We start from the raw sequence: 15,853 nt of genomic DNA, 5'->3' as shown, positions 1-15,853 counted from the left end.
GAGGCTAATAAAACACTACGGTTCAGTGAAATCAAAGACAATGAATGATGGGGTTCATGGCTTCAACCGTGCCTTTGTTATTCAGACAACAAGGTGGTGAGTGGAATGATAATGGGATGGTGGGATGACTGATGAATGGATGTTGCTGTGTACGTGAGTGGAATATTTTATGAGTTAAAAAAATACATACTGTATTTGCCCTTTCTTATATTTTCAGACATTTTAAAGGGCGGGGGGAATTAAATGGGCACCGACTTTTACTCTAATACAATTCCCCCTAATTATCTTCGTTACTCGTTACCACCAAATAAAATCAGAAGAAGAAGAAGAGTTTGGTATTGGTCTGTATTTATGTAGAGATTTTCTAGTCTTGATGAGCTGCTTTATACAGTTTTGCCATTCACCTATTCACACCCACTCACTCACACATTCATACAGCATCAGGAGCAACTTAGGCCACTTCACCCCCCAAAATATTGCTTTCTTTTACTTATTTTCAGAGGTTAAATGTGTTATTCGATCATCAGACGGTGGATCTGAGATACATGTCTCATTCCCCACAACAACAACATTTTGGTTTGTGGACAAAACAAGAGAACGTCACCAAAAACGACACCAAGCAAGAACTCAATTACTCGATACGAGTAACAGGTGACAAAAACAAACAACTATAACCAATATGAATAGTGTAAAGTGCCGGTCAGCAGAAAATTACAGAGCCAAACTCACCCTCAATGTCTAAATCTACCATGTGCACGTGAACAGGTGAATTTATCAATGAAACCCAACGGCGGGAGTGACATCTTCAAAAATCAATTCTATTGTAGGTCAATGTGATTTTCTTTTATTTTTCACCTGATGCAAGAAGCTGCAACCCCCCCCCCCCACACACACACACACACACACACACACACATATTTCGCATGACCTAATCTCATTCAATCATCCAAAATCCTGGTTTGTGACTCAAGTGATTCGTTTTTATCCATTAGGGCACTGGGTGGGGGGGAGGAATTGCCCCCTGCCCCCCCCCCCCCCCCCCCCCCCCCTCGTGCACACCCCTGGTTATACAGAAGTGCTTTTACCGTTAAAATTAGATAAGAAAGCATTCGAGATAAAACAGGAGCAGCGATGATCTCCAAGCTCAAAATCAACACAGGAGATCACATTTCCATAAAAGCATTGATCATCATCATCATCATCCATACACTAATTCTTGCATCATGTGGATATCCTTCCACCACATCTAAATTAGTCTCCTAAATGAAATATTAAATATTTATAGCCCATCTCTCTCTGGCTTTAAGTGGGCTTCCCCTCTTCAAGGATCCATCCCTGGCCGCCCCCTCAGATGAAAGCTCCATTTGGTGATGCGGAAGGGAGATTCCTCTGCGCGCTCATACACCCCCCCCCCCTCCTCCTCTGGATGATGTGACCGTTACGCACCACTGTAATGAAACGGAGACGTGATTCTCAGGGGCGAATCCCTGCCTACGTCACTCCCAGCCCTTTATAAATACACTGAGCGGCGAGTCTCACCAGACTCAAAAGCAAAAACAGCTTTTACGGCCACAGCAACTCCTCAAAACCAAGGATTTATTCGATTCCCCTCGTTGGATTTAATTGTCAGCACCAGGTAAGTGTCTTCAACACCGATTTCTTGCAGAGTTGGATAAATATGTGGTTCAAAATCCATTATGATTCCAGATAAAAGTGTTTCGCGTGACATTGGTCATAGATTTACGCACGGCGCCTGTGTCCACAGATCCTTGACATACAAGCGCACAATGACTTTGAACAAGGGAGACAAATTGCGGAACATGGACAAGAGGAGAGGGAGCGTGCCTTTCCCCATGAACCTGCCCAACCTGCACAGGAGAAGCATGCCCGTGGACGACCGTGACCTGCGCGCCACGATGCCAGAGACCGGCCAGACGGACGAGCTCTCCAACCTCCTGCGCTGCACCTCGTACTCGCCGAGCGAGCAGCACCGGGGCAGCTGCGCCTCGGACTCCTCCGACTCGGTCATCTCCACCAGCAGCGAGGCGGAGTCTCAGGTGTACAAGGTGGTTCTGCTCGGCGAGCACGGGGTCGGCAAGTCCAGCCTGGCGCGCGTGTTTGGGGGCGTGGAGGACCCCGGTCACGACTGCGATGAAGCAGGTAAACGATGATGTGGGGGGTGACTCATCCCACGCACGCACACACACAGATACAATCCTGTCCATTGTCTGTGGGGTCATATAATTAAGTCTGTCTCATGTCAGTTTAGTTTATATATTACTGAACAATTATGAACCTCATAAATTGTAATTACATAGAGGATTAACGTGCAGAGATAAATGACAGCATCTTCTGTATTTTTACATTTATAACTTACATTTACATTTACTCAAATGGGTTTTTCTCCTAATGATTTACTTTTCTGTATTCCATTTTATCTGGTCACGCTCGAAAAATCTTACTCTTATATCCTTTAAAATGAGCAGCATCATAATAAAATGGCATTTTTTAAAAATAGAATCATTCAGATTTGTTCATTTATTATCTATGACGTGATAAAGTTTGGCTTTGCCTCTTACTTTTACTATGGCATCAATTATTAACATTTCCAGTGAGACACAAAGGGGGGGATCTTAAAGTCTGATGTATGATCACATGCTTTATCACGTGTGTAATATCATATTTCCTTTTTTTTCTCCCCCCCCCCCTTCAGGAAACACTTATGACAGATGTGTCGTGGTGGACGAAGAGGAGGCATCCATTGTGCTGTATGACATCTGGGAACAGGTGAGCGATACATAATTGATGCAGCCTTGTGTCCATTTACATCCACTCATCATAGATATGGAATCAGGCCCATGACTGACGCTCTCTCCCTCTCTCCCTCTCTCTCCTCCTGCAGGATAACAGCCAGTGGCTGAAGGACCAGTGCATGAGGATGGGAGACGCCTACATCATCGTGTATTCCGTGACGGACAAGTCCAGCTTCGAGAAGGCGTCCGAGCTGCGCATCCAGCTGCGCCGGGCCAGGCAGTCGGAGAACATTCCCATCATCCTCGTGGGCAACAAGAGCGACCTGGTGCGGTCCAGAGAGGTGTCTGTGGACGGTGAGTCACGTTAATCGAGTTACAATTGAGCCCTAAAAAAAAAAACCTGCACCGGATGCGAGGGTGATAAGCCAATAGAGATTTGGAGGGTCAGAGGAAATGGATTTATAGATCAGGGGCCAAATCTAATTTGTATCAATTGAAGCTTTTAAGCTTTAATGCAGTAGAGATGAGCCGATAAGCTGTTCTGGTATCGCTCAGATACTGATTTGGTCAAAGAAAAGTGTCAAATCTGATATTTTGTGAAGCACAGGCGGTAAACCTTCAATGTCTTGTGAGTGAGAGGTGTGTGGACAAGACAAAAGCAAGACAGTTTAAGGGTCATTTAATACAACCTTGAATTTTTACCTCTTTTACATCAACTTAGCCGTTAATAACACCTTTGCATTATGGCTGTTATCAGGCATTTCAAAGACTACTGTTCCATCACATCAGCAGGTCTCACTCACGTTCCTGGTCACATGACACACGACTCTCCACACAGCATGTCATCTGTGGTTAATGAACCATGTCATGTGATTTATAGACTTTATATGTCATATTTTAATTTTTCCCAGTATCTGATCCAGGGATTGTTCCCAGTATCGGCCTGATACCGACACTCAGTATCATATGAAATCATCCCTATATAGTATAGTAGACACTCAAGGCTGTGCTATTGTAGTGCTATTGAACCATTCCTATTATTAGCACATTGCAAGGTCAATTTTGAAAGAATAGGTCTGGCACAAAAAACAACACCTCTAATTTTCCATCTCTCTCTCCCTCTCTCTCTGTCTTCCACAGAGGGAAGCGCCTGCGCGGTGGTGTTCGACTGCAAGTTCATCGAGACTTCCGCGTCCCTCCACCACAACGTGCAGGACCTGTTCGAGGGCATCGTCCGGCAGATCCGCCTGAGGAAAGACAGCAAGGAGGAGAACGCGCGGCGCATGGCCAACTGCAGGCGCCGGGAGAGCATCGGCAAGAAGGCCAAGCGGTTCCTGGGCCGCATGGTGGCGCGCAAGAACAAGAAGATGGCCTTCAGGCAGAAGTCAAAGTCCTGCCACGACCTCACGGTTCTCTGAGGAGCAGACGGGACAGAAGGACTTCTTTGTTTTTTGTTTTTTGTTCTCCTTTGGCCTCTGAAGACCAGACGCTGTGTGTGTTTTAACACTAACCCTAAAAGGACTAATAGAGCTTGTACAGAAATATATTTTTATTTTTTAGACACCAAGTGGAAGCAAAGGGAGGACTCGACGAATGAAACACTATTTCAAGTCATATCATGATATGTGCGATATCCTGCATGACAACTTTTTTGCAAACGACATTTTGTTTCCAATTTAACACATTTGCCGTCATGATGCGACGAGTGTGTGCGAACAATCCACAAAAAGGCCTATCGTTTCTAATAAGTTGCAAATATCGCCTTGCTGTTGGGTTATTATTATTATTATTATTACTATTATTACTACTACGCTCCCTTGACTGGAGGAGACTGGTGTACATACTGTATGTATATGATTGATGCTGAATGTAACACATCTCATTGTCCGACGTGGTGAAGGAATACAGTATTAAAAGTCATCTGGAGTTGAATTTACTTGAAGCGGGGTGTGCGGGCTCGTGCCTCGGCCAAGTCACTGAAGAATCGACAAAGATAAGAAGAAGAAGAAGAAGAAGAAAAAATAAACCTCTGTTATTCTGTGTTGTTCCATAACATTGAATTCAGGTTGTGAATGTATGAGTAAAAGCAATAAGTTATATTATTCTTGTGCCATTATTTGGAAACTCTTTGTTTACGTTGATTTCCTTCTTTTTTTTCCAATAAAAAATATGAAACAAACAAAAAAAAAACACACCTGTGCCGTTATTTCCCCTGAAAGTTAGACAGTTTACGCCGCTTATAAATATTCATCTCGCTGGTATCAGTGGACTGGAACCTCACTGGCCATTGGTTTTTCACAGGAAGGTGCGGTGGTGGTTAAGCATTTCCAGGCTGTTAAGCATTAAACCAGCAGAAGAGTACAAGTAGGCAAGTTTTCCATCCAATTTAAACTCCCCTCACGTCTCACAGAAGGAGCGCACACTTCACTGGGAGAAGGTAGGACACAAAAATGGCCAAAGTTATGTCTTACTTAAACAATATTACTGTGATTATGTGTCATTACCTCTTTAAAGGGAGCTATAAGCCATTTATGTTACTTGTTTACTTGCTGTTTACTCTGTAGTGTAGGGATACTTGAGTAAAAGTACAAGTATCTTAGCAGAAAATGTCTTTGGTAGAAGTTGAAGTCTTACTGCATTTAAAAGGAATTTCCTGACAGTAAATGTACTTAAGAAGTAAAGAAAGAAAGTGAGGCACGGTAGCTCAGTGGTAGATTGCGTCGTGGGTTCGATTCCCAGCTCCAATAGTCTACATGTGTCCTTGGGCAAGATACTTAACCCCATGTTGCTCCTGATGGTTGTACTGGCAGCGTGTGAATGACAATTTAACAACTCTTCTTCTTCTGATTTAATTTGGTTGGTAACGAGTAACAGAGAGAGTCAGGGGAAACGTATTGGAGTAAAACTACACGATTTTATTTAACCCTTTAACACTTTGTATTACCATAATATCAGGACTTTTGTTTGTGCCATCGGGAAACATTTTCTGAAAGCTGAGAAGTGCAATGCAAGAGACTTTTCCAAGAGACTTGGAAAAACACCTGTACATAAGTTTCCATTTTTTGGCCTATTTTTGGACACTGAGACGAAAACTCAAACAAATGTTATTTTAAATGTGTTTTATATGCAAAATCTGGTGTTCATGTACAACTACAGTGTATTTTCCCCATTAAAACTTTAGTTTTTCTTCATTTTAAACTGTAAATACACTATTTCAATATGCAGTACATTGTAAATAACTGCCAGATATATATTATTCTGGAAAAATGGGCAAAAGTGAGTCACTGAGTCACAGGATAGTTTTCAGGCCTTTTTATGGTTAAAATAAGCAAAAAAAAAGTCCAGACGGACATTTTGAGGCTTCGGTGTCAAAGGGTTAAGTTAGAGTTGCTAGAAAAATAAATAAGCGTGAATTTGCACCACACTAAAGCGACTTAATGTTATGGTAGCCTGTGTGTGCGTCTGAGTGTAATGAGTCCTCATTTGCTGTCTCTTTTGCACGGTGAATCAGTAACAAGACAGGAACTGTGTTGACGTGCGTTGGGCTGAGGCCACGTGCTCTGAAACTCTGCAAACTCTGCATTCACATTCACAGAGAGACTCGATGGCAAAGAGTCGAGCGACAACGATGCTGATCGCAGCTCTCACAGTAAGATTTTCATTCACACGAGCAAATGAATGCAGTGACAACATCACGAATAACATCTTCTTCCTCCACAGCTGGTGACCCTTCACACATTCGCGCCACATTGCTCTGCGGCCAACGTTAAAATCGGCGTCCCTGAAAACTATGACGGGATTTTCCCGTGGTATCTCGCCAAGGTGAGGTGTTTGTGTTTATTTGAATTTCACAACACATTTGAGACAGTGAGTGGATCAGTTCTAGCCTCTTTTATACTGACTCCAGTATGTTTTAGAATGGATTGATTGAAAGTTAGTACAAAGCAATGAATGAAATTGGTCCAGATTCACTGTTGATGAGCAGTAGAGCCCTGACACTCTAACATTTGGTCCATAAAATGGCATTAAATGTTGATAAATGTAGACCGTTGTTTCCCTTACCTCTAAATAATGATGTTATCAAATGTCTTGTTTGGTCCACCAACCGAAATTATTTAGTTTTTATGATTTCTTTTGTTATGTGAAGCAAAGAAACCTGGAAAATATTCACATACAAGCAGCTTTAAGAGCTAGTTTTCGCCGACTAATTCATATTAATCGTTCATTTTAAGTCATTTTAAGAAGACTTAAAGGCAAGACTTTGCTCTTTTACCAAACTCTAGCTGCAAATGCTAATTCCATATTTTTCCAACTCTAGTGTTGTGGTTTTCTTTAGTACTATCGTGTCATTAAATGCTCCTTCATTTCTGAGAAGATTTCAACAATTCACACATGGAAATCAAACATTCTCAGATTTTTGTACTTTGTGAAATATTTCTGGGTCACACGGTGGTGTAGTGGTTAGCACTCTCGCCTTGCAGCGAGAAGACCCAGGTTCGAGCCCCGGTTGGAATAAGGGCCTTTCTGCATGGAGTTTGCATGTTCTCCCCGTGTGTGCGTGGGTTCTCTCCGGGTTCTCCGGCTTCCTCCCACAGTCCAAAAACATGCAATGTGGGGATAGGTAAATTGAACACTCTAAATTGACCATAGGAGTGAGTGTGAGAGTGAATGGTTGTTTGTCTCTATCTGTGTGTGGCCCTGCGATGGACTGGCGAACTGTCCAGGGTGTACCCCGCCTATCGCCCGATGTAGCTGAGATTGGCACAGCACCCCCCGCGACCCTCTGGTGGAGGATAAAGCGGTAGATGATGACTGACTGACTGAAATATTTCTGCAACGCCTCCTCTCATACAAACTGAATTATATCAAAGGCAACAGCACGACAGTAAAGTAACAGGCAGACATGCGACATGCAAGCACACCAGTAAAAGAATATGTTTAATACTAGATTTATCCTTTTCTTTTTGGTAAGTTCAGACACAAGTTGACTGAAAGTAGATGGTTTAAATGATCAGACACAGTTAAAATCCAACATATGAAATGGATTCAACCAACGAGGCATGAAGGAAAATGAAGCCAGAATCACGTCAGTCTCTTTTCCTTCACCTCTTGCACTCGAGGTTGCAGACGTATGAACATGCTGTCGTCATCGACCCCGGCTATAATTACAGCTCACAGTGCGCTCCATGCAGGCGTCACAGTCAGTGCGGCAGCCTGACAGTTCATAGATCACTCATAGTTTCACAGCCTATGGATTTCGGAGCAACGGCCTGAATATCTGGCACTTGTGTTCATCAAACGGTGACGTCAGCTCATAATTTCAGCCTTTCTTCCCGACTGGTGCTATAAGTGCGTTTAAAAACACATTAATGGCCAGAACGGCGGAGATGAATAATAGTCTCCACTTTTGTGTTATGAATGGAGAGGACGTAATTGCTCCAGACGCCTTCAAAAGCACACCGCTCGCTGCGGCAGCTTGTTCACGTCTCCTATTATAACTTTAGTGAACGATCCTTTTAGCAAATCTTACACAGAACAGAAGCACTGAGAGAGGGTTTTAACAGCTTTGTGGGCTCAAGAATGAATGCCCATGATATTTTGAACTTTCACTTAGAAAAATCTGTACTTCTAAACCAGAGGTCTCAAACTCATGGCCAGCGGGCCACCTGTGGCCCCCTAGTTCATTTCAGTCGGCCTTCCACTAACTATAATGAAAACTGGCAACTAGTTTTTCATTACAATTTTCTACATGTTATTATTGATTTCATTTTCATATATATTTTTTTTGGTGAACTACATAATGTTCCATATCAAAACAAAGACTTTTATTTTGAAATGTTCTGAAAATATCATCATGAACATATTATTTTTCCCCCCCCAAACTTTTAGCCATTTTTTTACATGACCAGACAAAACACACATGACCAGACTACAAGTTCACTGGCCTGCAGGACATTTGCGTTTGAGGCCCCTGCTCTGAACAGAGCTTTGCTGCAAATTACTGCAAAGCTGCGACTGTTAGAACAATATTTTTGTCCTCACATTTCAATATTAACCCTTTGAACACAGAGCATTTCGGCTGCTTTTTTTCCCCATTCCTAGGTTAAAACGTACATACAGAGGCTATAAGAATGTGCATTATAAAGTGTCAACCTATAAGCAATCAGATTTTGTTTTATTTTCATCAACTATATAAACACACCTGAGCAAAAAGGACTCAAAATGTTTAAAATCGGATTGAATTTGGGAAATTTGGGAAATGTGTCACGGTTCGAAGTTCACTTGGCTCGTTTTTAATGAACAAAAAGAAAAGAAAAACACGTCTATTTTGTGACTTCTGCACAATTAATGCTACTTCATATCACTGCTAAAAATGTGTTATAAAATGAATCATAACTTTGACTCAATATATATATGGAAATCAAAGAAAAGTTCTTCACTTTGCCATGTATTGTTTTATTTTAATATATTCTGATGATTTCAGGTATATGAAATAGGGCGTTAGTGATGGTGTTACAAAAGTGTTGCTTTTAACTGTTATTTTGTTGCCACTGTGTATGAAAAGTGCTATACAAGAGACCTGCACGCTTCCAAACAAAGATGTGTTATTTGTATTCCCCTCTCTTCTCCTCAGCTCCACAGCCTGCCTGTTAACTACAGTGACCTGGTGGTGTCAGGGGACGATGAGGGAATATTCGGAGTGGACGCTCAGTTCCTGTACGCTCTAAAACCACTGGACAGAGAGAAACAGCCATCTTACTCCCTGCAGGTAGCTTTATTCCACACCTCTCTTTGCTCCTCATCATGAGGTCCACATGCTCACGGCAATCACAAATCATGTCTGAAGAAGTGGTTGTCATGAGGTTCTCATGTGAAGGCTGCCGTGAGATTGAAGTTTTGAGCGTGTGCCGCAGGTGTCCTTCAGAGCGTCGATGCAGCGGCAGAGCTTCACCGTGGAAGTGTGTGTCAACGACAAGAACGACAACGTGCCCACGTTCATCGAGGAGAGCATGAGAGGCAGCGTGCAGCTCGGGCTTCTCAAAGGTAAAAAAAGAACACCGAGGTGTATCAGCCGTGAATACAAATGTCCATTCAGTGAAGCTGGACCAAAAGGGAAAATACAAAGCAAGATGAACCAATGAGAGTGACACACCACAGCTATTAACATTTTTAAAATCAAATCAGATTTGAAAATCCCCTTGTGTGAGGCAGACTTTAGTTTCAAACCATTGTCAAGTGAGTTCCCCCAAATTCTTATTAAGCCCATTAGCGCCACACGACTCTCTCAGTATAGCCATGTCTAGATCTCATGTCGCCCGGTGACATTTCCTCACTGCACCCAGGAAGTGATTCCTTTTATGCAAAAACAGTCAAAAAGGCAACAGCAACATTGAGCTGGTAACGTGTAGTATGACTGAAAACACAAAGATTCATCCAAGGAGAGCTTCAAAAGTGAATTCTACTGCTCAAAAAACACTGCTGCTGCTGTATACACACAAGCGCTCCCCCAGTCAGGTCTGATAGTATTGCTTGACAGAGCTTGTTTTGAGATAAAGGACGCAGCAAACAAAAAATGTCACATCATTTCTGTTTATGACGACCAAACAGAGGCAGAAAAATAACGAGAATAACAACAACAAAAGGAAAAAAAAACATAAGTTACGCACTACAGCGTTATTAAAGTTAAATATTACAGCAAAGTATGAGCGTCATTTATTGTGTCTAATTCTTTTTATATATATCATAGTTAGGTTATTTGTCTGTCTTTGTTTACTGGAATAAAGTGTTTGCTGACAGTTTATTTTCATTTTAATTTACATTAAATGGGGAAAAAAAGGGTGACTTACTGAAACCAGCTATGCAGCATATTGTCAAAAAGACGCTTGTTTTTCTGACGCTGCACCACCTGTGTTCGTCAGGAATCCCCTTCATGCAGGTGGAGGCGGTGGATCGTGATGACCGCAACACTGCCCACGCCGACCTGCGCTTCAGCCTCATGGAGCAGACGCCCCGGATTCCCTCCAGTCAGATGTTCTTCATCGACTCCATCACTGGAGAAGTTTCCCTCACAGAGGAAGGTCAGTCCCGGCCAGTGACTGGAGGGAAAGTATTTTATGAAACACTGTGTTTTGTCTCTGAGGAACAGTTTTGTGTGTGTGTGTGTGTGTGTGTGAGTTGTTGTGTTGTCTCTCAGTGAGGTCAGAATGCAGCTGCAGGGCTTAAGAGGCAGATTTCTCGTTTTTGCTTTTGTACTTTTGGAACAAGTTACTTGTTGCTGAACCACTGTTCTTATTTTAAAATCAGATTATTTACACTAAGATTGCTACCAATAAAAAAGTAAACCACATTGCAAATATATCATTTTAATATAAGGAGTAACACAAAAAATGTCAATAAAAGAGACAAGAGTTTCACTACAAAGTATTTTAATGTATCCAGAGTAGCCTCTAATTGGTCAAAAAAGGGGAAAAATGTCCTTCATTTAAAGAGATGTTGGTCTTTCCTTAAAATAACCCTGTTGTAATCAGTCTTTAGATTTCACCTTTAAAAATAAATAAATCAATTAGATTTGTATTAATTACTCCTTAGTCAACTGATCTAGTTGCTATTCTACTTGCTAATTTGAATATCCATTGTATATCATGTGTATTGTACATAATTGATAATTATGAACATTTTGCTCGTATGTACTCTACCCCAGAAATTTCACCGAGTTTGTATCTATGACAACGAACAAGGCTCACTGATTCATCCTCATTTTTATTCAATATTTATATTTTGTAAAGGTTAGTTTTATTTGCCGTTCCGTGTCACTGAATATACAGTATGAGACAAAATGAAAGGAATGTATTAAAATATGATAAGCACCGTGTAATGATACTGAGTTTGCCAATAATAATGAGAGCTATGCACACACACGCACACACATTACAGATACAGTGTGTGTGCGTGTGTGCGTGTGTGTGTGCGCTGATGCTATTTCTGTAGCTGTGGTGTTGCCCTTTGTTACAGCTTGGCAGGAGCTGGATGACTTTCATGCCTCCTGGTCTCTTCCGGCCGACATCATTGCCACTTTCCACACAGCAGTGAAAATTACTCACCTGATTTTCTCCTTTACTTCAGGGTCGGCCGTAACTAATGGTTAATATCACCATTGCAGTGGGGGGATTTTTATTTTATCTTATTTTATTTCTACCCAACAAGCAGTAAATTAAGCTGGTGGCCCAGAACAGTGTGAATGTGTGAAAGATGCCTTTGTATAAAAATGTAATAAAATGTGAAATAAAGTATTCTTATGTCATGTAAACCACTGCTTCCTCCAGGAGCCTCGACTCTGGACCCAGAGATGTGTGGTCGATATAAGCTGTCGGTGATGGTGAAGGACATGGCGGGGAAGGCGAACGCTTTCTTCACCACCGGCATCGTCACTGTGGAGGTGACTGGAAACACCTGGGCATCGCCTGATCCTGTGAGACTGCAGGAGAACCTCCCGGGTCCCTACCCCATCCCCATCTCCCAGGTGAGGCAGCAAAACCCTGATCAGGATGTGCAGAATTAGAAAATGATGTTGGTAATCAGTGATATAATCACACGCTGTGTTCTTCCTCCAAAGGAAATCTCATTTCCATGTACTATATGGAAGATATTACATTTTGCTTTTGTTGTTTTAATTTTAAAAATATATATATATTTGAATTTGATTATAATATGAAAGTGGAAAAAAAATGTTTACTGGCAGTTACAGGGCTGAGTGTGTGGTTATTTTATTCCAAAACTGACACTGCACAAAAAATAATAACTCAAAAAGTCAGTATTGTTCATTGTATCAGTGACTTATCCCAGGCTCCGTTATCTCTTTAAAGAAAATCTCATATTTTGGATGTTTTTTTTATGTTAAACTTGTATAACTACCTTTGAAAAGTGGCAATAAAAAAAAGTGAAAGAATAATGATAGCAGTTTTAGGCAGGGTACTTTTTTGTCCTTAAAGTATGGAGTGTGTAGAAGAAACTACACTCAACAAAAAATTATAACGCAAAAAGATTAATGTTAATGCTAATCAGTGACATATACCAGCCTGTATTGTCCCTCCAAAGGAAATGCAATAATCATGTAGAAAATGGAAAATAGCGCATATTTTGTGGTTCATTTTACATTAAAATAGTGTATTTGCATCTGAAAACCGGCATTTTATGGGTTAAAATTCATGATTTTTTTTAAAAGGTCAGGTTTGAAGTTGCTAATAAAAATCCATTAAAAGTGAAAATTAAATGAAAGCATAATAATCATTGCACTAAAAGTATTGGTATTAAAAAAGTTACAATGCTGAAAATTATAATTTATTTAATGATCAGTTTTGATGTTGCTCCAACAGTTGAAAGAGAAACAACATCAATATAATATAAAATATTTAATTGCAGGGATAAAAACAATTTTCTTTAAACCACACCAGGCAAACAACTTGTGGGAAGTGCTGACATTTTTACTAATGCAGTTCCAACTGTATATATATCATATAACAATAAATCAAAACTCTGTCAATAGCCTGGACTGGGAACAGTCGCATCATATTGCCAGCTGCTGTTTTTAGTGCCTCTTGGGTCCTTCTAAGTGACCAAATACTGAATTATTAATGCTGTGCAAATGCCATGGATCCTTTCAGGCTACCTCCCGACTGAGTCACGTTAACTCCCATGACCACCCACTCAACCACTGTAATCACCACCAGCACCACGACAAGTTCCACAATCACCTCGTAAAAAAAAGCCAAAACAGGCCACACGAAAAGCAAAATGCTTCGCAAATGTCATGACATTCTCATCGTATTGTTCACTGAAAGTAACTGTTTTGATATTTTATGACACATCCCGATCTGACTGATCTGAAGTGCACCATTACCAGGAACTGTGTCGTTCTTCTACGTTTTAAGTTTCCACCATCAAAATGTGAAACACATGCTCTGCTTTGGCCAAAGGGCAGATTTTTTTATGAAATCTTCTGCAGATGTAGATTAATGCACAAGAAGAAGCAATCATTAGAAAGTGGGCGTGATCCAGATAGAGATATGGAATCACCATTTCTTTTAAAACTGCTTTTGATCTTGCGAGATAGGGGAAACTGAGCAGCGTTGGTGGACTAATGACATAATGGAAAATGTATGTCAAAGTGAATCAATTATTATTTTTGGTAAACAAGGTTGTAAAAACCTAAATCTATCTATCAAGCTATCATTTAGCTAGCATGCTATCATGTTATCTATCTATCTATCTATCTATCTATCTATCTATCTATTTTTTAGCTAGTAAGCTATCATTTTAGCAAGCTACTGTATATATCTATCTTGTAGCTAGCAAGCTATCATTTTATCTATCTATCTATCTATCTATCTATCTATCTATCTATCTATCTATCTATCTATCTATCTATCTATCTTTTAGTTAGCAAACTATCATTTTAGTAAGCTATATATCTATCTTTTAGCTAGCATGCTATCATTTTATCTAGCAATCTATCTAGCAATCTAGCAATCTATCTATCTATCTATCTATCTATCTATCTATCTGGCACATGTGTCTGTTAATAACTTATGCTGTACGTCTATAAATAACTCGAGCTATGGTATACGTCTCTTAATAACGTGAAACTTCTCAGAGGATTCCTTTTAACGTGTCAAAGTAAATGAACACATGAGACTTTTCCGGCGCTTCATTGTGCAGCATCTGAGAATCACAGTAGCCAGTACTCAGATAATACTCCACAATACCTCCCCCTCCTCCTGTTTTCTCCCACCTCCCCCACACTCACCCTCAGCCTCTCATCTCTCCTGTTCTAACAGCCCCTTCCACCCACTGAAAATGTGTGGATTCACAAGTGTAGGCGAGTTAGATTTTTTTCTTTTTCTCCATATTTTATTTTTAAAAGGCCAGTCGAAATCTACAATATTTTTTTGTTTTGTTGGTTTAAAACGTAATAAGCTAATACACAGTGTATTTGATTTATAAGAAGAAATCATACTAGTCACTAATATCAGGGAGCATTTTCGTGAAAATGTTTCCCCCAAGCACGTTCCCACCGTGTCCTCGCTTTCATTTCTAATTAAAAAATGTGTGAAGAGAACGAGAGATGAAGCCATTCAAAACCATTTCGTTACATTTGTCCGTTTGTCCGCCACGTTTGTCCAGACTCTAGATCACTAGAAAACTGGATTAGGTGAGCGTGGCTGTTTTCCTGTAAGGGAAGCCTCATTTCGCCCACACTAAGTAATGGAACTGCTGTGCTCAGTAGGTGGTGGGACTCACCGCTGTGATGACACATACAGATATAGTCATGTTCAGAAGACCCACTCTATGGATCCCTCCTCCCCTGCTGTCTGCAGATAAATGGACTGGTCATGTCCACATGCACTCATCTGCAACAAATGGTGTGGAGATGTACTGTCTGTCCTTGGAGGGACAATATTTTTGACAGATGCTGGAATTAGTGTGCGGGCCTTATGCATCTCTCTTTGTGTAAAAATCGTTTTACATGACCTTAGAGGACAATGTAATTACTTTGTTATACTATATCTGGACTTTTTTAAATACTACACATGTTAACCTTTCTAAAGTGGGACAAACTCAGCCAGATAATGTGGTCGGGAGTTGAATTACGGTCCCATGTATTCGTTCAGCTGGACTCAATTTGGCTTAGATGCTCAGCACAAGTTCCTGTCCCTGGGCTGTAACACAGAAGAAGCAAATACACAGAAGAAGAAGAAGAAAACACGGCTAAAAATAGACTGATGCATATTTGGTCTGACGAGGAGTCCAAATGTATGCTGTCATCTTAAATTTTGGGGATTTTTGTTGATGATCATAATCCTGCCTCTGTTTGTTCATCTTGAACAGAAATGTAAGAATTCACTTCTGAAACCTTTTGTGGCTGTTTCTTTGTGTCTTACTCCATCCTGTTGCTCTGATCAAACAAATCACTTCCTGTGTGCAGTGGGGAAACGTTGTCTGGATGTGACACGAGATCTAAACTGTGCTAAACTGAAAAAATACAAAGAGAGCCACATGGAGCCAATGGGTTTAATCTGCAATGTGTGAACTCACTTGTGACA

The 15,853-nt window shown here is 40.8% G+C and overlaps 3 protein-coding genes across 4 annotated transcripts in view; 2 read left to right on the top strand and 1 right to left on the bottom strand.

Annotated features, from left to right (window-relative positions):
* The window catches only part of LOC131459778 (ATP synthase F(0) complex subunit C3, mitochondrial-like), a 157,109-nt gene that overhangs the window by 3,016 nt on the left and 138,240 nt on the right, over positions 1–15,853 (bottom strand). The gene's annotated exons all lie outside the window — the stretch shown is intronic.
* On the top strand, positions 1,488–4,935 carry rrad (Ras-related associated with diabetes). The gene is made up of 5 exons (XM_058629871.1): positions 1,488–1,636; positions 1,766–2,160; positions 2,714–2,787; positions 2,903–3,107; positions 3,894–4,935. The coding sequence occupies exons 2-5, from the start codon at positions 1,788–1,790 to the stop codon at positions 4,169–4,171; spliced, it is 930 nt and encodes a 309-aa protein (XP_058485854.1). The 5' UTR covers positions 1,488–1,636; positions 1,766–1,787; the 3' UTR covers positions 4,172–4,935.
* The window catches only part of cdh16 (cadherin 16, KSP-cadherin), a 31,957-nt gene continuing 21,254 nt past the window's right edge, over positions 5,151–15,853 (top strand). Inside the window, exons 1-7 of one of the 2 annotated variants that reach the window (XM_058629869.1) lie at positions 5,151–5,190; positions 6,265–6,402; positions 6,474–6,575; positions 9,388–9,522; positions 9,668–9,797; positions 10,673–10,831; positions 12,077–12,273. In XM_058629869.1, the coding sequence (XP_058485852.1) occupies positions 6,358–6,402; positions 6,474–6,575; positions 9,388–9,522; positions 9,668–9,797; positions 10,673–10,831; positions 12,077–12,273 (768 nt within the window). In that variant the 5' untranslated portion in view covers positions 5,151–5,190; positions 6,265–6,357. The remainder of the gene's footprint in view (positions 5,191–6,264; positions 6,403–6,473; positions 6,576–9,387; positions 9,523–9,667; positions 9,798–10,672; positions 10,832–12,076; positions 12,274–15,853) is intronic. The other variant, XM_058629870.1, reaches the window with a different exon arrangement.

The sequence above is a fragment of the Solea solea genome, chromosome 5 (genome assembly GCF_958295425.1).
Source record: "Solea solea chromosome 5, fSolSol10.1, whole genome shotgun sequence".
Lineage (NCBI taxonomy): Eukaryota > Metazoa > Chordata > Actinopteri > Pleuronectiformes > Soleidae > Solea > Solea solea.
The sequence above is the reverse complement of the archived record's forward strand: the minus strand, read 5'-3'. Positions and strand labels throughout refer to the sequence as shown.

Coding starts and splice junctions, on each gene's coding strand:
- rrad (XM_058629871.1), top strand. CDS start 1,788: ATGACTTTGAACAAGGGAGACAAATTGCGGAACATGGACAAGAGGAGA. Junction 2,161..2,713: donor TCACGACTGCGATGAAGCAG/GTAAACGATGAT, acceptor CCCCCCCTTCAG/GAAACACTTATGACAGATGT. Junction 2,788..2,902: donor TGTATGACATCTGGGAACAG/GTGAGCGATACA, acceptor CTCCTCCTGCAG/GATAACAGCCAGTGGCTGAA.